At 39.6% G+C, this 23,118-nt stretch overlaps 1 protein-coding gene across 1 annotated transcript in view; it reads left to right on the top strand.

The window, feature by feature from the left end:
- slc8a1b (solute carrier family 8 member 1b) overlaps nucleotides 1-23,118 on the top strand; it is a 144,252-nt gene that overhangs the window by 9,239 nt on the left and 111,895 nt on the right. The window contains exons 2-4 of the mRNA XM_042434413.1: nucleotides 5,310-6,236; nucleotides 8,478-8,642; nucleotides 10,517-11,307. Of these exons, the coding sequence (XP_042290347.1) occupies nucleotides 5,361-6,236; nucleotides 8,478-8,642; nucleotides 10,517-11,307 (1,832 nt within the window). The 5' untranslated portion in view covers nucleotides 5,310-5,360. The remainder of the gene's footprint in view (nucleotides 1-5,309; nucleotides 6,237-8,477; nucleotides 8,643-10,516; nucleotides 11,308-23,118) is intronic.

Here is a 23,118-nt window from a genome sequence, read left to right as displayed (position 1 = left end):
AAGTCATCTGAAGTGTAATCGCCTGATTAAGTGTAAAGCAAGCAGGATCGTGTAAACAAGGTTTATCAGGGATTTGTGTTCGTGAGGATGAATTTTAAGCGAGCCAGTGAGCAGAAACAGATCAAGAAATAGAATCTACAGCACAACACTGGGATAGTGAATGAATGGGGCTTCATTTCAGATACTGTGTTGACATCAGTACCTGCTTTAGTTATATTTTAACCATTTGCATCGTGGTAAAAACTAGGAGATGCAACAGCATACAGGTTGGAAATGAAGAGGGTTTGTATCTGGTGGATTGCTGGTATAAATTCCCAAACCAAATGGAAAATAACTGAAACCCAACTAATGCAATGAATGATTATTTTTATAAATCTGCCAATTATTTTCTCAATTAATCAACTATGAATATGTTCTATAAAATAACATTAATATTAAATGTCTTTGACCAACAGTCCAAACCCCCAAAATATTTAATTTACAATAACGTAAGCCCAAGAAAAGCAGCCAATTCTCCCACATTAAATGTTTAACATTTGTGCTTGAAAAATTACTCAAAGAGTAATTTGATTATCAAAATAGTTTGTGATTCATTTTATTTTTTATTGGCTAATTCTTTAATTGACTATTCGTTCTACTTACTCATTAGCCATGTCTCCATTTGTTTGTGCAAAGACCGGCACCTCCTAGGTATGAGAGAAAGGACATTATCATGTCAAATCATCCATCCGTCCATCCATTTTCTCCTCCCATTTATCCTGTTGAGACCTGGTTACATGCCAATTTTAAAAAGCTACCAATAAAATTAATCAACCGCTTGATTATGGTTTGATAGTTACAGAGGAATAATTGATATAATTAGCAATAAAGGCTGTGAGTTGTAATTAAAAAGGATTTTCCATGATTTTGTATAAATTTTGGTCTGCTAATGCACCTCATGAGAGGGAGAGGGAGATATATCTGCACAGTACCTAGTTCACCATCATACACATTAAATAACATTATACAAATTGTACGGATTAAGCAACCAAGATATAACATATTAATTAGTGAGCATTAGAAGTGCTGGTAGGCAGATTTTTTTCCCCTTTGGGCAGAGCCAGGCTAGCTGTTTCTTCTTGTTTCCATTCTTTGTGCAAAGCTAAAATATTTAAAGCACAGACATGAGAGTGGTATCAACTAACTCTTGGCAAGAAAGCAGATTTTCCCAAAATGTCAAACTATCCCTGGCAAGACTTGTCTTTAGACTTTTTCATTCACATGAAATATCTCCATAGTCATGCAGCAATTCACAGTATGAAATATATTGAAGGTTGCCTCCTGTGGTGAAAAAATGGCATTGAGACCTGCAGTCTGAAAACATCGTTCCATTCTAATATTGTAGATGTCAAGTGCTGAAACCAATACCCAGTGCAACAAAACCGACGTGGGGCTCAGTATTTATTTATTTGTTTTCATATCATCCGCTGCGTGACAGAGCTGACACACCAAAAGAACCTTTGCAAAGCACAAGCTATAAATTGGCAGTTTTCCCTTCTGCAGTGAATCTATTAGACTCCAACTGGTGACATGTCTCTTTTAATGGCTGCTTCCTTTTAATTAGGTTTTCTGGTGGGGGGGTTGGCTCAGGAGGTAGAGTGGGTTGTCCACTAATCGGAAGATTTTATTCTTCGCTCCTCCAGTCCACATGTTGAAGTGTCCTTGGGTAAGATACTGAACCCCAAATTGCTCCCAATGGCTGTGCCAGCACCCTGCGTGGTAGCTTGCCGCCATTGGTGTTTGAGTGTGTGTGTGAATGGGTGAATGTGGCTTGTAATGTAAGAGCTCTTTGAGTGGTCCAAAGACTAGAAAGGTGCTATATGAGTGCATTTACCATTTAGATATAAAGACATGTAGTCATGCAGGTGACGTCATGAGCAGGGTGGGGTCACGGCAAGAATGTCAGTTTGAGGGGTTGCACTATAGAGTCATCTTTACATTTTATTACCTCTGACAGACAAGTTGGGAGAGGACGACATTATCACTTTGCTAATGATACAACAGTACAGTCTCTATATCCTAAGATTACTGAAACCAAGGGTATCACCTTGAGCATGGTTTAGAGAAGCTTTAAAAAACAAACTGATCTGTGTAGAGAACAGCTGGCATGGAGAGCATGCTCTTTAGCCATCGGCCTGTTGGAAAAATGGCATCCTTAAGTGAAAACAACCAAATCCCAAAGCACACTGAATTATTGATCACTTGGAAATGCCACACAAAGCCTTATGTGACCACACAAGTAGGCTGGAGAAGCCAAGGAGAACTGCTGGATCACATTAGCAAGGAGGAAAATGTTTGGTTATGAGCTTACTGAATTGAAGTTTAATTAAGTAGATGTGTAATGTTGTTTGGAATTGATTTTCTTAACATCTGAGGAGAAAGCTCTCACGCCACAGCTGAGCCCACTCAGTACACATCAGCACAGCAGACAAACTGAACTGAACTCGTCACACTTGGTTTATTTAACCCAAATATTTAAATGTGGACTAATTATGCATTACACAGTCAGTGATTTATGCAGCAAGTTGCTGTCAACAACACTGGGCAGGGCACACACACTTTGTACAGTATGAATAATGTCTTAAATGAACATTCAGACATTGATTACATCCCCAGTGGAAATGGATTCTGTGCTGTTCATTTAGCTTTAAATAGTGTCAGGGCCCTACGGCTTTCAAGCGACACTACATGGAATGTGAGAGAAAATGTGATTCATATTGTTGATACTGTGGTAGAAAGAGAAGCAGGAAAGCACTGATGTAACTATTGATGTTTGGTAAATTCTGCTGTGCATGCATGTAAGAGTGTGAACGGTTAATTATCGGGAAATGGATGTTCGCATGCAGGAATGTGGAAGAAGCTTGTTGGAGGAGAGTTCAAAGCTGATCTTTGTTTGCTGGTCTTGGTTCTTGTCATCGATCCTTGATCAAAAGGAGTAGTAGTTGTGTTTATGTACAGAAGTGCTTCCTCTAAATGTCCTACAAAGCTTTTAAAAGTTTGTTCCTGCATCAGCGGTCTATCCAGATGTGAGGATGAGCAATAAAGGGGGGGACCAACATCATTTGTGTTAGATATGGAATGTGAAACATGTTTCAGAAAAAGGTGGGTGGAAGATCCAATAAGATTATAGTTGGTTCACTACTGTTCCCATAAGCCTTTACTGAAACAAAGTATACCACACTGAATAAAAAAGACCCTTCTCTCCATTGCTCTGAGGCTTACAGTTTCAACTGCATAGAAAACACAGAGGCACACACATTCAAAATGTGTCTGGACACTCTGTTAGTCAGTTAGTGTTGCAGCACTCAAAGGGGTATTTGCATTTTTCTTTTTATCACTACAACCTCAGGAGAGGATGTGTGTGTCTGTCTTAGAAAGTAGTTGTAATAAAATATTGAATGACCCACATCCCTTTCCTTTCGTCTGCTTCCTTTCTCCTCACATACAGTAGAACACCTATAGCTACATGTGCTTTTAAAAATGGACTGATCTTGCTGAAAATCTTTAAGGCATTGAATGGTCAAGCTCACCATTACAACACAATGAGGAAATGTTAATGAACATATCTGCTTTTCTTTTCTTTTTACTGTAAAGCATTTTGTAATCGTGCTTAGAAAACAGCAATATAAATGAAATGTATTTTTATGATCATACATGGAGCAAAGAGTATTAATCACACAAAAAAATACCAGTAGTCTATACATGGTCTAGTCTCATAACCATACAAATTATATATGGCTAGATTATTCTCCCCACGGAAAATGACCCAACAACGTCCAATTAGCTTGTTATATATGGTAACTGCACTGAATATGTGTTAGTCGTTTCATTGAAACTGATTCACTGCAAATTGTTTTTTTCTACATTACATTTTTCTTGTGTTTGTGTGGGCGCAGTTACATGGAAACCAGATAACTGATTTGTGGTCACAGTGTGATATTGTGGTTTCTCTGATAATGCCTATTTAAGGCATAACTCACCCTAACCAGACTTAAACACGGTTAAAACACAGTTACCAGTGATTGTTTTGTGGTTGATAGTGTAAAAGTAGGCCAATATAGACAATTTGACATGCAATCAAGTGTTCTAGAGATGCCGCTAGTTTATATTGGAGAAAATAAAAAAATCCCTGGTTAGTGTGTTAATCCAGTTACAGGATGTAGAAACAATAAAGGTAACACTGGTCCAATGTGTTACAGCAGATCTGAAATGAATACTTGTGAGGCCCGTAATGTTATTTTTCTCAAGACTCAAGACTGTGAGAGGTTGATTAAAGTCTGTGGTAATTTTAGAGGCCATTGTATGCGTGTTGCTTCTATTGTGCTACACTGCTTGTAAATTAAAAATTTTTCCTGCAGCTTTCGTTATCTTACCAGCCAGCTTTAGAATACAAAAAAAATACCTCCCCATGATGGGCAACTGGCTACAAAACTGATTACAGTAACCTAATTTATAAGCCAACGTTGTTGACAGAAGTCAACAAGACTGTTATCAGAGAAAGCCACTCCTGGCCGGGTAACATGAGGTGCAGCGGGGTATTATTGCTACAGGAATGTGCCTGAGAGATTTCAGAGGCTGCTCTGTGGAAATCTATAGTGTTGAGCACTGGAGCTGAAGTTTATCTTTGGTGTGGTTGTTTGAACTTGCTGCCCCTAAACAGCTAAGCAAACATCTCACCTGGAACATACATTTTTATTTTTGTGGTCTGTTTTTAGGGTTCTTCATTCTTTCGAGTGAACGGGGGCTGTTAATTATGGGTTTCTTTTTTGTAATATATGTTGTTGTTTAGTGAGAAACCACACTGCTCATAAGAACTGCAGACAGATGCATATTTGACCATCAGTATTTACTGGAAGTTAAACAATAAACCACTGTTGACATTCACTTAGCTTCTAAACTAATTTGTCATAAAAAAAAATTTAAAAAATCATGTTATCTGCTACATTTTCATTTCAAATGTTACATTTACAAACAATTATTTAGACATTGGTTGCACTGAAGTATGTTTTTTGTATCCATTATAAGATATTAAAACATTATTGTACAGTATACCATATTGGGAAGGAAGCACTCTGTGTAAGATAAACCCAAATCATCTGCAGTATCAGTTTCAGGTGTTGTCAAAAAATTTTTTTTTGGCCGGCTTCTACTTTCTTCCTCTTTTTACTTGTTCGTTTAGAGTTTGTTAAAAGTTCCCTTTCATATAAACAACATTCATCAAGTCTGTGAAAGTCTTATTTGAACTCTTTTCTCCTCTCTTCTCTCTAAAGGTTCAACACCTTCATTAATCGTCACCTCACAGTACCGGTCCAGACATCAACATGGGCCGCTGGGATCACTCCTCCCCCCTGTCCCCTGCTCTGAGGATAGCAGTTGTCATGGTGATTCTCCTCCTCAAGCTCCATCCCTCATTGGCTGGCGCACCCCCTGAGACAGGCTTGGGTGGCTCGGTTTCGGCAGTGTCCACCAATAAAAGTGAATGCAGCAAGGCTGAGGCGTGCTCAAAGGGGGTGATGTTACCCATTTGGGAACCCCAAAATCCGTCATTTGGTGACAAGGTTGCCCGGGCCACGGTTTACTTTGTTGCCCTGGTCTACATGTTCCTGGGTGTGTCAATTATCGCCGACCGTTTCATGGCATCAATAGAGGTCATCACGTCACAGGAAAAAGAGATCACTATCAAGAAACCCAACGGGGAAACCACCACCACAACTGTCCGGATCTGGAACGAGACCGTGTCCAACCTCACCCTCATGGCTCTGGGCTCTTCGGCTCCCGAGATCCTGCTGTCCGTCATAGAGGTCATCGGTCATGGGTTTAACGCCGGCACACTAGGCCCCTCCACCATTGTTGGCTCTGCAGCGTTCAACATGTTTGTCATCATTGGGCTTTGCGTCTACGTCGTGCCCGACGGCGAGACCAGGAAGGTCAAGCATCTCCGCGTCTTCTTCGTCACGGCCACCTGGAGTATCTTTGCCTACATTTGGCTCTACCTGATCCTGTGTGTGATCTCACCTGGCGTTGTGCAGGTGTGGGAGGGGCTGCTCACTTTCCTCTTCTTTCCCATCTGTGTGGTGTTTGCCTGGATAGCTGACCGCCGTCTGCTCTTCTACAAGTATGTGTACAAGCGTTATCGGACTGGAAAGCAGCGTGGCATGATCATCGAGACTGAGGGCGACCGTCCACTTCCTTCTAAGGTATACTCAGATATATCTCTCAGCTGCTGGAATAGTAGTCAGATTAATTGTCCACACAATGATAAAAGTTTCTTACGACACCAATAGACTTCAAAGACCGTTCTTATTTGTAAAGCATAATTCTAGTTCATTTCAACTTGACTTTATAGTTTTGGTCATCATTCCTATCAGTAATAATAACATTGTATTCACAAGGTTATTCCTGGGATCCAGGAATGCCATAACAGAAACACAAATCACACAGGTTTTAAACAAACCCCCAGGTTAGCCAAACGTATATATGGAAGAGAAAGTGAAGGTTAACAGTTGAATTCTTCCATCAGTTTACAGAACATCCTCCTTGTTCAGTTTCGACCCACCGTTTTTGACATACTTTTGCAAGCCCAGGTGTCCTGTGCCATGACGGATTGTTATCACTATTACAGGTTTGCCCGCTTTCTGTTTTAATTCCAAATGAAGTGGTTTAGATAATCTGGCTTACTTTGGACTTGTTTACAAGTCAACATCTGACCGCTCATTTCGGGCCGTATCAGACTTCTTTGTTGCAATGCTGTCATGTCCTCACATCTGAACAATTCAATGGTTTATACAGTTTTTATAACTAATAGAAATGATGTCCAAAAGTAAACTGAACTCTATATATCTACTCAAACCAGTAACAATAAATACAGACATATGAGAGAAGAGTTGCATGCGCTTCTTTTGATTCATTCCTGCATCACTTAAAATCACTTATATCCCCCCTATTACCTCTACTACCGATACCGAACTACTACTAATATTTTCATTATCACACATCCAGTTATTATATACAGCAATAACAAGGATTCTAATTCCTTTTCTATTTAAATACAGCTGAATCACATAAACATTTTGAGATGTTTACCTGAAAATCAGGTATTTTGTTTAGTATGCATTTGTTCATCAACATGCTACCCTTTCTAATCACCACCAGAAATTACTCCATGATGATGATGATGATGATGATGATGACGATAACATTAGAGGTGATATAAATGACTGTTATTTCTCAAGCACGTCTCATCCAAGTGTGGAATTCTTATATGCATTTCAGAAGCTAAAATTTCTTCATTAATGTCTTGCAAAGAATCTAAAAGCCATGCTGGGAGCTTTCTCTTTTACAAAGGCATATCAGTCAGAGAATAGCGGACCAGTAGAAATTAATTAAATTGTCCTCATCCAAACATGTGGTGGAAAAAACAAAGGAGCAGATAAGGCGCTCGATGTAGGCGGAAGTGGGTTCATGAGTAATGTGTATCTGAAACAATTATCTCTATTACTGAATGGAGTTCTGCCAATATAAACTCATGCCACAAAGCATATTACTGCAAACACACACAAATACCTTATAAGTATTGTCACTTTTTAATTTCCTGCTTTGACTACTATCTGAGGCTTTGTGTAATATCCTATGCAGTACATTGCACATATCTAATTAATCTTTCAGTATTGTGGCGTAGGTACATTGATTCACCACTCAGTTAATTAATTTAGTCTCTCGATGTCTCAAAATTTGAAATTACTTGTTATTATTTCTTTGATGAGATTATTAAGATTTGGTGCTCCATTAGTACATGAGGAGCACTTTCATTTCAACTTCTGGCTAAAAGAAATCACTGACTCACATCCAACAGTGCACCAGAGCGGAAAGCATAATAATTTAGAAGTTGTAAATTGCCATCTTGCCTAAAGAGGTGAAATACATTTCATTAATGAAACCGTACTCAAAGGAAAACAGGATTTCAATGAACAACAGAACTACCTCTTTTCTCTGAGAGCTGCAAAATAATGTAATTTTCAAAAACTGATGATTAACATATGGCAGATGTGAACATCTGCTCAAAGTCACAAGTACAGTAAACATTAATGTGGGTTGTTTGGGAAATTTGCAAAGAAAATATTTGGTCAAAAGAGTCAACTCTTGACCTAAACTGAGCTGAATCCTCTCAAGCTGAACTCTATAGTACAGACAAAAAAAACTAATTATTTCATTCAACCATAAAGAAATGTCCCCATTTATATGAAGTTATTACTTGAAACTGATCACAGTTTATAACTTAGTTTCAAAACAAAAAATATTGGATTGAGGAGCGCTATGGGAAACTCTAACAAAGACAGGGAATGCACTTTTAATTAGGATAGGACTGACATCACAAAAACAATTGCTCCAAAGCCTAAAATCAGCGATACTTATTAAATTGTTGTCTTCTCTGTTATAAGGTGGACATTGAGATGGATGGGAAGATGCTGAACTCTCATGGTGTTGACTTCCTGGACGGTCCGCTGGGTTTGGATCTTGATGAGAAGGACCTGGATGAGGAGGAGACCCGGAGAGACATGGCCAAGATCCTGAAGGAGCTAAAACAGAAACACCCTGACAAGGAGGTGGGTAACAACATCAAAAGAACTTACTGTAAAGTGCAAATGCAGTGTGACATGAAAAATGTACTGTCACTGCTGTTGTTCCTGTCAGGGTTATTTTCTCAGAGTTCTCTTGTATAGGAAATGAAAAGATAAAATAACAAGCGACGGATAGATGCACTCTCTATTTGCCTTTGTTATCACAGTGATTATGATGATGAATACAGCTAACGTTTCATCACAGCCACTCAGATAAATGTAATAATGGTAAAATTGCAAAGGAAACTGAGCTCTCATTAACTTAATAAATAAATAAAAAGATAAACCCTGATATTTAAGCTCTGACATTGGCAATTAATATTCTATATGCTTGCTGCCTGTCTGCCTGATCTTACTGAAAAACAAATTAGCTTGAAGGATCACTTGAAGTCACTTGGCATGACAAATATAGGAGTTTGTGTTTGTGTTACTGCTGCAGAGTCTTCTCCTGTTCAGTGTCCTTGAGCAAGACACTGAACCCTAAGTTGCAGCACCTTGCATGCTGGTGTGTGTGTGTGACTGAATAAGAGGCAAAAAGCGTACAGTGATTTATCCGTTTAGATAGAAAAGCACTATATAAGTGCAGTCCATATTACCTGTGTCTACATATGCAGAACAGTTACAAGATATTGTATTTGTGTACGCAAGCGGATTGACAGGATGGTAGAGCTGTAATGGAAAGTATGTGTCCTCTGGTATATACAGTTTATGGTACTACATGTACACTGTATGTATTTTCCTTGTTTTGTTTACCTAACAACGTGTCTATCACTGCAGACTTCTGTATCTGAAATATATATATATATATATATATATATATATATATATATATATATATATATATATATATATGCACTATAGCCATCAAAATGGCTTGATGAGGTGCTTTCTACCCAGTGCACCTCTTGGACAAAGTCTAATACTAAAAAGCATAATGGAAGCCGCAAGCATAAAGACAAGCTCCTGAAATGTCAAGGTTTTTATGCTCTTGCCCTTCTCGCTACATGGATTAACAATAATTAACATTATTCAGTCTGACATTAACTTTTTGTAAGCCGTTGACAGCGGGGAAATTAGTTAATTCAAATGTTAGCCAGTGAGCATCAAGTTTTTATGTATTCACCTCTCTTTAAAAATAATGAGATCATGGACATGTTTAATTTGTCAATGTTTATACGGAGTATATCACAAGCAGTAATTAAGAGCAGAGATTAAACTCTTGATCATAACTATTTGCTGGGAAAAAAACTGTTCTTCACTTTAATAATTTTATAGTAGGAGGAGGGGGACCAGTGGGGTGAGGTAAAGAGGGATGGTGAAAAAAATCTTCAGATCCACCCAAGAATTCAATACGGTTATCAAGGACACCTAAACAAGATGGATGCTTGCTGTCATGTCGACTTGAATATAGATCCTCTTGCTGAAGGAGGACTTCTCTACTTATGAGATTTCCAAGCTGCTCTTCTTTCATTCTGCACACCAAGTACAGCTCTATAAGACCTCACAAAAGCCTTCAATAATCTGATGCATATTCAGCAAAGTAACTAAATATTTGACTGTTTCTAATGTTGGATCATTATGACACATTAAATCTTATTTATCCAGACAAGTTTGATGATACTCAGCCAGGCAAGCTAAATGTTCAACGATGTTCTCTTATTTAAGTAGACAAGTTAATAAAGGAGATTTTTTTTTCCCACAATAGAAGTTACTAAACCGGCATCTGGAGTCTTAATGTTTGGTGAATATTGGATCCAGTGACATTTTAAGACAACTGCTACGTCAGCTAATCATGTTGGAGAACATGATTTTTTTTTTACTGATTATGTGTTTGTGTGCCTTTGTGTTTCTCTCACCAGGTGGAGCAACTTATTGAGCTTGCCAACTACCAGGTTCTGAGCCAGCAGCAGAAGAGCCGTGCTTTCTACCGCTGCCAGGCCACCCGGTTGATGACAGGTGCTGGCAACATCCTGAAGAAACATGCAGCCGATCAGGCAAGAAAGGCTGTCAGCATGCATGAAGTTCGCTCTGATGCTGGTGATAACGACCCTATCTCTAAGATCTTTTTTGAGCCCGGTTCCTACCAGTGCCTTGAGAACTGTGGCACAGTGGCGGTGAATGTGGTGAGGCGTGGCGGCGACCTGGGCAAGACGATTTCTGTGGAGTACCGGACAGAAGACGGCACGGCCAACGCTGGTTCGGACTACGAGTTCACAGAAGGCGTGGTGGTGTTCAAGCCCAGCGAGACGATGAAGGAGATCCGTGTTGGGATCATTGACGATGACATCTTTGAGGAGGATGAAAACTTCCTGATTCACCTTTCCAATGTGAAGGTGTTGACGTCAGAAGGAGAGGAACCTGAGGAAGGCGAGTCAGCTAATCACGTGGACTCAGTGGCCTGTCTCGGCTTACCCTCTACAGCAACCGTTACCATCTTTGATGACGACCATGCCGGTATCTTTACGTTTGAGGAGCCTGTATGCCATGTGAGTGAGAGCGTTGGCATTATGGAGGTGAAGGTGCTGAGAACGTCGGGGGCTCGTGGCGTGGTCATGCTGCCGTACAAGACCGTGGAGGGAACAGCACGAGGCAACGGAGAGGACTTTGAAGACACTCATGGTATCCTGGAATTTCAGAACGATGAGATCTTGTGAGTAACTTAAACTTATTCTGTAAATGTATATTAGCTTCACTGTCATTATGGGCATGTTTTTCATGAATATTTTCCAGTGTGATGTTGCAAATGTTATTGCTCATGATGTGAGAAAGTGAGAGTGTGAGTGTGATCACGATGAGCGGCGAGGTGGACTGCTCATAGGGGACTCGACGAAACCAACAATCCCCCCACCCCTTGATACTTTTTTTACCTTGTCTCTATTTTCTATGTTGACTCATTTGTTCTCTTCTTTTATCTTCATCAGTCTGTTCATTCATCTTTGCTTTGGATTCTGTTGTGCTGCTGTTTTAGTCTTCTGTGGGTTTTATAGATTTTTACAACGTGTATCGCTGTACAGTCAGCACAATAGGTTCAGCTTGTGAGTTGCAAGAGCCAAGATGTTGGGTAAACTGGGTTATTTGTTGGACAGTTGATGGTTTGAATATAAAGTAGAGGGGATGTCAGGACAGGGGAATTGAATGAGAACTATTGCAGTTTCCTTAAGCAAGGTCCTTAAGAGAAAACCAGAAAGAGCTGATTGCTGGCAAATAGTACAAGAATTCAATAAGGAGCAGGGGCTGAGGAGGAACATTTATCTAGTCAATTTAATTTGGGTGCACAGAGGCTTTTTTTTTAAATGACATTTGCCCTTTTAGGTGTCTTTACCCTGTGTGAGAACATCCTAGAGCAACCACTCATGCAGCCAGCGAGAGGCTTTTTTGTTGTCTTTCCTGTGTGAAAAGAACTTGAAACTCCGCTGAGGATTCCTGCTGTGAAATGCCGTGGCCACAGTTCAAAGCTCTTCTTAGACAACCCCAAAGGCCTTATTATCTGATGGTGACTTATGGTGAGACCATGATTGCTATTTGACCACATTTCAGGGAACCTTTTACCACAGTGGTGACAGTCAGCTGCTGTACTCTCCATCTTGGCCCACTAACAGTGTGGGGAATTAGCCCCAGCTATCAGCCAAATACTGACCACTTTGGCTCAAAACCAAACAGAATTTACTCTCTTTACTCTTTTGTTCTTTAAAACTGTGAAAACTATTACAGAAAATATGTACATACCAAAGTTACAGAATCAAAGTGATTTTCATGCCTTGCCAGTACTACAGAAATGATAGTAACTGGTTCTAAATAGCAGCGTTAGGTAAATGCTGATGTTGTAATTAGAATATATTCTTGTATGCTGAATTGTCTCAACTGTGTTGGTTGTTGATTTAAGCTTGTTAACAGTAGACTCCAGTCTCATAGTATCATTATAGTGCACACAGGCTCTCTTATAAATGCATTTCTAAATGCATCCTTCAGTACAAATATTCTTTTCTTACAGGTTCATGTTGACAATATCAGTATGTAATTGATTCATAGCCACTGTTAATATCAGTTGTGGTACATTATCTTTCTGTTAGATAACAGTTTCACCGAATATGTTGTCCTTGCGACTGGTTTTGATATGGATCTTGTGCTTTCATTAAGCACCGTCAAATGGAATGCCTGTGTTGAAGTGCTCATTTGGTCGTGTGTTGTTACCATGCAACTGTTGAAAAGCTGTTTTCAGCGTTGCTCTTGTTGCAATGTTTTTAACCTGTTTTGACATGGACACATGCACACCAGTATATGCACACATTATAAATGAACACACACGCACACTCTTCATGTGCTTCATGCTCTCACAATGAGAGGTGAAATTGCTGTTTTCCACAAAACACCTCAACAAGGTGGAGTACTGTGTTTTTTTTTCGCAAAATGATTGTTTTCTGTAATATGCACACTAAGGTGGGCTACTGGTCTCTCTCCCACTCTCTTTATTTCACACACATATACACACATGGCAGGGTGGGCATGTTCACAATGTCACCACAAATTACTGTTAACAGTAAAGCCTTCTCCTGGTGGCCTATAGGCTTGTAGCTTTAGTGCGAATACAATAAACTTCACAGCTTTCAGCAAATGGCTGTTTTACTGTTTAGGCCACATGCTAGTTTATGGGAGTTGTCAGCAGGCTTGGAGAACGCCTTGGACCATTTGGACCAATCAATTATCACAGAGTATTGGTTTAATGATTATGTTTTAAACCCCAGTTTGACCATCCATACCAGTCCTGACCCACTGACCTTCTTACTCACCCTGTCACACCATGGTAACTTGAATGATGTCAAGAACTGATATTGGACTGGCTAGAGTATATTTATGGACTTAATTATTGGACTCAACCGGACAGGTCCTTGGACTTCACAATATTGAATTTACTACATTACTTTGGGGGGTCTTTGTCTTCTTAAAGAGCTTGGGTTGGGTTGGGAACTACTGCTTTGTCTGTAAAGCTAATTAAATATTGGATGGGATTTGAGTCTATAGAAATAAACTAGACTTGACTTGTTTTGGGAAGGAGATGTGGAGCTCTGTCTGTTTTTAGCTGGCAGGCTTTAGTTGTTAGTTGCAGTAGTTTGTCTTAGAAACCAAAAGTTTCCTTACAGTGCTTGTTTGAGATGGGAGAAGGGCTGTGATGACATGAAACAAAGTGTTCCGTCATGATGAATGTATGGGAGAGATGCTGTCTTAGTAACAGCAGTCTAAAACTCCCTTACTCTGTCTCACTCTGTTGTTTTTGGTCAGATTTGAAGCAGATGTCTGCAGGGCTAGTGTCTTCAGCCTGTAGCAGACTGCATAGTTTCCATAGCTTATAGCTCTCACAGCCAGGGCTAAGTGGGTTTTAATAACACTTTGTCCGAATCAAATGATGGACTGTCCTTCCGGCTATCATGGTTACCGTGTGTGTATGCTTGTGTGTGTTTCTTAGGAAAAAGACCCAGTGGTGGAGCAAAGTGACTGTAAATTATAGTACTAGTGCATTTCTTCCATGAGAGGCCACAAATTCACAAGTTTGATTCCCACATAATGTGTCCACCCCTTTAACTGCCTCTCTAAATCCTTTCTGGTGATTTTTTTTATGTTGGTAGCCATAATATAAATTGCCTAATGGCTGATATTAAAGGATCATGGGTGTATTTTTACGTGTTTTAGTGTTGTAACTGCTGACTAACATCATATTTTATTATTTTCTTGTAAAAAAAATCCTTTTAAAACCAAACCTAGGAGACAAAAAGCAAACAGGGACCTAGTGATAAAGATAATGTGAATTTTAGTTGTTTCTTAAAAATGTTGCTGATCAGGCTCCTAAGTATCAGATGTCGGAGTGCATTTGAAAGCACCAGCAATGACAACTTTCAAAACCCTATTGTCCCTTCTGTATTTGCAACTGCATTAGGCTACCACACATAATTAAATAACTGACTTAGGAAAACAAAGCATGTTTCAAGACTCTACAACTCGACTTTCATGAAATTACCTGGAACCTTTGGATTTGTGGAAGGTAAAAGATCAACCAAACAGACCTTATAATTTAAAACTGATTTCAGTTTATGGGAAAACAGGCAAAACTATAAGTGTGGTTCTTTAAATCACACATTAAGCTACTACATTTAATTTAGCCTAAATTTAGCATTTGTTTAGTTGATCACATTAGGAGGTCAAGACAAGTCTTGGGAAATTTGGGGAATTTAACAAGGAAGTTAGCTGAGGCGCTTGTTAGCCTCTAGCTATATTTGAAAGGTTCTGCTAACTTGCTAGAGTCCTTTTTATGTGTTTATCTTTAATCTTGTAATGTGTAAATGATACATATTGGTTTCCCAGCTTTAGAGGCATACAATAGGTACAGAAAATGCTGGGCTGTGCTTTGTCTTGTGGGTTAAGTTTCACACTTTTAATGTGATGTGAGTTAAAAATGGCTGCTGTGGAAAAAAGACATAAACTTTGTTGAGTTGTTGATGCAAACTTCAAAGACAGTAAACAAACATATTACAATAAGGACAGATACACAGTAAGGAAGAGTCACTGAATAAACTGCCGCATGCCATAGCATTTATAGCCTAAAGTAATTTGTAGCACTTGTCCAGAAATGGGCTTTTTTCTCTTTATTATATAATATGCATTCCCATAGATATACACAGAATGTGTCATAAATGAGCTGCCGGGGCCCTGAGTATGTCCCTTCAGGGAAAAGCAGAGGACATTTTTGCTGCAGAAAAAAGGAATTACAAAATAGCTGATCTAAATAGGATTGCCTCCAGGCTAACTTTACCCTGATTCTGTTTCTCTGATAAAGAGAGAAAGAAGAGGGAGGTAGAGGTGTAGGGAGGGTACAGTAGAGAGATGAACGAGTGTGAATGGAGGCAGTGATGAAAAGAGGGACAGCAGAGAATGATGGAATGAACGAGGAAGGGGAGGGAGAAAGAGAAAAGTTTTAGACCTCTAAAAGTTTTGGAGTTAACTCACTGTCCCTGCTTCTTTTCCATTTCACTTTCTCTTCTATCCCATTGCCTTCTCTTTCTGCCTGTCCGTTAGTGGCGCTGTGCAATTTGTCTCTGAAATAGCTTGTGAGGGCTTGTCTGGTGTGTTCTATGAAAGATGGAAAGGTGTGTGTGTGTGTGTGTGTGTGTGTGTGTGTGTGTGTGTGTTTTAGAGATAGGAATAGGGACACAGGAATAGAGCAGATAAGTGCACAGCGCTGTTTTCTGTTTGTCTTCATTGCAGTGTGGCACAGAAAATACCAGTTCAGTCCTGCATGTTTGTGATTGTGAATGTATACTGCTATTCAGCCTGCTGTTGTACACTGCACCAGTACAGATGCCATCAGTACAGATGCCACATTTTGACAGTCATATGTCAACTATTTTTTCTTTTTTTTCATTTTATGTATTTCACACAGCTTAGTACCACTGACACTAGTACTACAATTACTATGGCAACCACTTAAAGAGGACCTATTATGCTCATTTCCAGCTCTAAATTTTTATTTTTGGCCTCCACTAGAGTTCCTTTGCATGATTCACAGTATTTATCTTATACTGGTCCTTTAAGCAGCCCCTCAGTTCAGCCTCTTTCTCTTGACACGCAGTCTTAGCTCCTGTCTCTTTAAGGCCCCCCTCCAGATGAGCTCACTCTGTTCTGATTGGCCAGCTTTCTGGAAGCTACCAAGGACCAGCTGTATCAGAGTCGTGTTGAGTTACCGCCGATGCAAACCCAACATTTCCTGCTTTTCTGGTTCAAATTCAAAGCTTTTAAATGACTAAATAACAGGAGACTTTGATTGTGAAGAATTTACAGGAAGCGAAATGTGTCGTCATTGAATTAGCAGAGCTTCATTAGTAGCGCTAAAACCAGTCGAAACAACAACATATGGAGATATTTGGAGCCCGTTGTTCAGCAGATCAGTTAGAGATAATGCAGGGAGGAATAGTACAAGCAGAAACAGCCACAGTGACGATGATGTTTGATGAAGAGCTGCAGACAACTTATTTTACTTTGTAGTGCTGTGTCATGGCTTGGTGTAACTAGCCCCAAAACAATGGAAAAATGCCATGCAGTGAACTTGCGCGCTGTGCGTGGAGCAGATGACCGTATAAAGAGCCAACGTCATGAGCTGATGTCAGCTCGGGCTGAAAGTAGAAAAAACTGTTGGAAACTGAGTGTTCAGAGCAGTCTGAAGCTGATGGTTTTTGCTCACAGGGATTACTTCTACATTTTACGTTATTCGACATGTCGGCCACTTGAACATCCAACACTATAAAATTATATATATGACTGAAAATAAGGAAAAGCTCAGTAGGTCCCCTTTAAGCTGTGACTACTAATACATTACAAGTGTTACTATTACTCTTATACTGCTACATCAACTACTATTTATGCCTCTAAAGCCAATAAAACACTGCAAAAATGTTGGTCTTAACAAGTAATTTAGTTGATTATTATATCCAGAAGCAAAGTTCTTCAATGTGGAATCATTTCACCTGGCTGTAACACAAGACGACTTGTTTCAACAGTGCAAATGGCTTGTTTGTCCAGCATTTTCTCAGCCCTCTTGAAATGATGGCTGTCCAAAGCAAATGTCTAAACTTGCCCAGAAGTGAGTGAAATGAAAATTGTGGGCTCACATTGCAAGGCTAGAATGAAAAATATTTTTCTTGATGATTTGCTGTATTTTGTCATTTAAAGATGATGACTTTAAAATGGCTGAAACAAGGGAAACTGCACAGGGAGCAGGTGGGATTCACCCCATTGGTACCTAACCTAAGGTGAATATTAAACCAAATAACTTGTTAAGATTAACATTTTTGCACTGTAGTGCTGCTGCTTTAACAATAACAACTAATACCCATCCACTACTACTAAGTAGCATCATCATACCCATCACAGGATGAGCAGTTTTATCCAGAACACCTTCCAGCACCCTAGTGGCTCTTTTTATTATGGATGGTCCTGGTGGAATTACCAGACCACTTAATACAAAATAGGTCAGCAATTCAACCTCTTCCCATTGCTTTTGCATTGAAACTATTTTTAGACAGCGAAGAGGACAGCCAGTTTACGTCCAGTGTCATGTTAGTTTGTAAAACTGGGTCTTGAACCCACACTTAATGGTCCATTAGTTATTAATGAAGCAATGTTTTACATCTGTAGAAGCGTTAAGATCAAAAGAGTTGAGAAATCAGAGCGTACAGGTGGATGCACACTACACATACTGATTGTGCACACTCTCACACAGCACAAACCTGAAGAGACACGCACTTGTTTATCTATCTATAGCTTGGTTTTGACTTGTATTCACTCTTTGACCCCTTGGGGTAGAAAATACAGAGATCACACACATAAACACGCACAGACACAAACACAGAGCCAATTATTCAATTTCCATAAACAGGCAGCCAGTGGAGAAACATGGTACAGTTGAGAATCAAATTATTCTCCCTCCTACACACACACACACACACACACACAAACACACACACACACAGAGCAGCCCGGGACTTCACACTCCAATAACCAGCACAGATTGGTCTTTAGAGGTGCATGCTTAGAAGCTGTAGGAGTGTGGGATGTGTGCATGGGGTGCATGTGCAATTATACATTTTTTTTCATCCGAGTGTGCATGTGTCTGCATGATAAAAATATGGTTATTGTGCAGACAGATGCGGATTTTAATGTATTCTGTCGACAGAAATTGAATTTTATTCTACAGGCCTCACTGATTGATGATTCCCAGTACAATCTCAGTAGAGCTTATGGTTCACCTTGGCTGAGATGTTCGGAAAATTAACCAGATTCCACTTTCAATAAGTCAGCTTGACCAGTTCATGAAATTAGATATCCAGTCATGCAGTTGGTAAAATAGTTGGTGGTAAATTTCCAAAAATGGGGAAAAACCTAACCACTTTGTCAGAGACAGATGTAACATTACAGTTACGACACATTTTATTGTCGGGTGTGTGGGATTGGGAAATGTTTTTCCCCAAGTTTCTGTAGGTGTTTCTCTTTTCTTTATCACTGTCATTGCTCATGTTAACTGTCCTCCTCTGCTTATTTTAAACAAACTGCTGTTATAGTCACTGCAAAAGCGCGTCATGTGTGTCAGAGGATTTACATGACACTTTAAGTTTTGATGGTCTTTTTTGTCTAGGTTGTTTTATAAATATATTACATTATTGAGTTAATTCATTTAAAACTGTTCTTGCTAGCAGTAACAAACTTTACTGACTGATCGAACAAACAGACGTGGCATTGCATCGATGATAACTCATTTAAAGACTTTTAAAATCCCAACTGACAATGAAAAGACTCAGCATCACAAAGCTGACTTCTGGGGCTTACTGTCCACCTGTTTCTGTGTGTATGCATCCTCAAACTACAGTATCATGTTTTTAGATTTGTCCAAGCAGTGTCCAGCTGTAAAAAGCGAACACATTTGATATTATCGTGTTGGCTAAATGGTAATATGAACAGGCCTCCAAACACAGACAGAAAAACAAACATGCACACATGTATACACTCTATACTCCCTCACATACATATCAGTGAGGCATTAAATGGTAATGAGGCTTGATGAGGTTTGTGGGTCACACATTCACACACATATACACTCCGTCCTTCTGTGACAGCAGTATCATTAGTACAAAAAAACACTGAATTAATTTGCAGTGGAAGATAAAAAGTGTTGTGGGAGAGACACATTTTTTTCCGCTAGAAAGGACTCTCTCTCTCTAAAACTCTCTCTTTCTCTGTATGTGTGTGCATTGTCTACGCCCGTGTAGTGTCTTTGATTTGCATTTGTTTTAATAAATTCTTCCGTGGCACTGAACACAAAGCAAACTGTAAACTGATATCTGCTTGTTCTGGCAGAGAATTGTGAACCTTTTTCCTCCCCCACATGTATGCAGGATGAACACACACAGGCTGTTCCTTATGAGGTGTGAAGCTTGTATTCTCATGTTTCAGAGTTCATGGTAATCACACCTCCTTTGGCAGGAGACTCACACCTGTTACTGTGTGTACGTATGCGTGCATGTGCATTTGCCTGAGAGAGCGCGACAGCAACTGTGCATGTGCAGTACTGCTGATTACTTGGGTAGTCTAATGACAGAAAACAAATCAGCTATCATTATGTTAATTAATTAATCCTTTAATCCTTTTGGTAGCAGCTTCAGAAATGCTTAGGTGTTCTTGCTTCAGTCAGAGTGTGACTTACCAATTTATTACTTTACTTCAAGTGACATCTTTAATAATTAACTGATTTAAAAAGATCAATAGATTAAGTAGATGATGAATTAATAGCTGAAGTCATGAGAAGAAGCGAGAGATTAAGAGAAGGTATAGTAAACATGTGGCATGTGAAAGAGGAGAGAAAGTATAGAAACTGACATCATGTCTTGGCATTTTCTCACCCCACTTTCTGTTAAAGTCAGCTTTTTATCACGGGCATGCTGCCACAATTTTTTATTGCGAAGCAGAGCACAATCAATATTGCAAAATCCCCTTGTCAAGATCATTATGCAATCCCAGTAGCTGTTTTGTTTAGTCACAGTATACAGCAATAAATTGTTGCTGGCCTATTGCTCAAATAGAAAAAAAAAAAGATTAATTTAACCTTCATTTTAAATGGGCACTCCCATAAACATAATGAGAGCAGCAGTGAAATGTGGTTAGAATATCCCAATTTCTGTGGCGTTTGTAGTGGTACCGCATGATTGTTCAGGATATATGACTGTGAAAATTACCCTATTCAGTCTTCTTTACTACACTGAATAACAGAAAAGGGGTAAGAGAGAGAGAGAGAGAGATAGAGAGAGAGTGAGAGAGAGAGAGAGAACGAAGAGAAGAGAAGGGAGGGCAGGTCAGCAGCTTGACAAATGAGCCCTAACCAGCTGCCTCCACAAAACACCATTGCCTTGGCAACCGCTGGGATGGAGAGAGAAAGAGAGACTCGGAAAGAGACAGAGAGTAGAGATGCAGAGCTAGAGAGAGTGATAAAAGATATGAGAGTGAGGAAGAGGAGAAGGAGGGTGGTCTGGGGCGGGGAGAGATAGAGAGGAGGAGAGAAATTTGTAGAACGAGAGAACAGATGGGAAACTATGTTTTCTTGTTATTTCTTATTGCTGCCAGATGTGTCCTCTGATTATGTTAATTGTTTGTGTTTACTGATTTTGATCTATCAGTGCAAACAAGAGGGCATGAGTCATTTTGCAATAATCCCCTTGATGTGAAGTTAAGAGAATAACCCATGACATTTTGATATCAATCAACGTGCATGTTTCTTGATAGCTCTCACATACTGTATGTACACAATATGTAGTTCTTAATGGTCCGGGTCACATGACTTGATGCAATTCCTCTTTCCGGTTTTAAGATCTTGGTAGTTATTTTGAGCAAACAGAGCCACTCATGTTCTGTGACTAACAAGTGATTCCTGGATTCCTGGAAAATGCAGAGCAAAATCTAACTTCTTTCTAACTTGTCTGTCATCCCTCCGGGAAACAACGCTCAATGATTTCAGTGACTGTGTCACGTTTCCTATTCACAACTCACTGCCATCCGGCCATTCAGCTGTCCGAAGAAAGGGTCATCCCAGTTTACAGCCACACACACCAATTTTCCAGTGATGGCTCGGTTTACAATTCCTATGCACAGCTTGGGAATTCAGCCCCCTAAACAAGTATGGGTGGTTGAGCCAGCTGAAGGGTGATTTTCTTTCTATTCCTGACATCTGACTTTGTAGCCGGGAGCAGTGGATCTGGCTCACTAAGGCTTAGTGAGAGGAAGGCGGGACCGCTGAAACAAAGCAGTGGGTATAAATCTCTGGCAGATTTTCAAAGGAAGGACACACACACACACACACACACACATACACATGCGCTATATGTCAGTGCTGTTTTTACAGTTAAGGCTTTTATTGTGAAAAGACAAAAGATAAGGCTTGATCTCTTATCAGAGGATGTAGTCTTAAAGGATTATTCCGTAAAACAATGCAGTAAGTGGACTCATACTGTGAGCAGTAAACTTCAAGGACTGACTGTGCTTTGCTTCATGTTACAGGAGCAGAATCAGTGATTACTTGCCTTAGGGTAGTGTCAAATCTCTTTATTGTTGGGCTCTAACCAAAAAGTTCTAAATCAGATTATTAATAGCCATATAATGACCTAATGTGTTGCGTTTTTTTTGCCAAGAGCTAGATAATTATTAGGTTTTATGTTTAAAATTGACCTTTCTTGACACATACAGTGTGAAAGTCTTTCTTTGTGTGCTTTTTACACTCTAACCAATGTATCCACACATTTAGATCAGGTCAGATTCATTCACCCACTCTACATGGTTGATTAAGAGCAATTTGATGATGAAGATGAGGCAAACTTGAGCCAGGTTCAAACCTGTGGCATCTCCACATCTGTGGTGCAGCTTTTTGCTCGGTGCTTATCTACAAGGGAAGCACGTTAATAAAAGTGCTGGTGTATTCCCTGGCCCTGCCTGCCTGTCTGCTCTAAGTAGTTTTAATGGATGACTATGAGCAGGCTAATACTATTATGATGATGTTAATTTTTTGGCGAGTGGGCCCTGTGATATTGGAACTGGGTTATTTATCCTTCATGTTAGTCACAGAGGCACCGCAGCGGCAGGAAAGACTGCCAAATATGTGTCTAGATCTATATTAGTGTGTATGTGAGTGAGTGATTGAGTGAGTGACTGAGTGAGTGAGTGAGTGAGTGAGTGAGAGAGAGAGAACAAGATTGGCAGGTCAAGCGAGACGGATGTATCATTGTTGTTGGCCTGGATTACTTCAATTGTATGTGTTAAACTTTGTGTGTTAGAGTACTGCTACCTGAAACATGATACACTGTCGGGTCCCTTAAGGCTCAAGTTGCGCTTGGGCTGTTTTCTTACGTAAAGGTTGTGTTTGGGTTTGGTTATTTTTGGGTTATATTGTCCTTGTGTGTCATGTCTTTCAAGTAAGACACGCAATGGCCAGCCGGAGAACCAAAACACAGAGATAGAGAGAGAATATATCCTATGTGTTCGCCTGGCAAGCTAATGGTCAGTGATGGTTGTTAGGAAACAAAAACTGGCTAAAGGATAGCTTATCAGATTCACCAACAATTCAGGGAATTTAAGAACAATGCCTCGTCCTACGCCCTTGTATAACCAGTTATTGCACCTGACCTGTTTTTCTCTGGGTTATGACTCTGAACTATAAAGTAAGGGAAGCACAATTCAAGGTCTACCAAGGCAATATTGCAAAAAAAAGTAAGTTAAGTTTGTTATTAATTCAGGTAATTGATGGATCATTGTTATAAGATGTTATACTGTCATGTGCAGACAGTTTGGTGAAATTTGTTTAGTGTTATTAACGCTAAACACATAACCTGAGAGGAGATTTAACCCCTTTCACAGATGAAGTCTATCCCTGAAATGTTCA

Source organism: Thunnus maccoyii, chromosome 14 (assembly GCF_910596095.1).
Source record: "Thunnus maccoyii chromosome 14, fThuMac1.1, whole genome shotgun sequence".
Taxonomy (NCBI): Eukaryota; Metazoa; Chordata; class Actinopteri; order Scombriformes; family Scombridae; genus Thunnus; species Thunnus maccoyii.
Note: the sequence above shows the minus strand (reverse complement) of the source record. Positions and strands in the feature narration are given on the sequence as shown.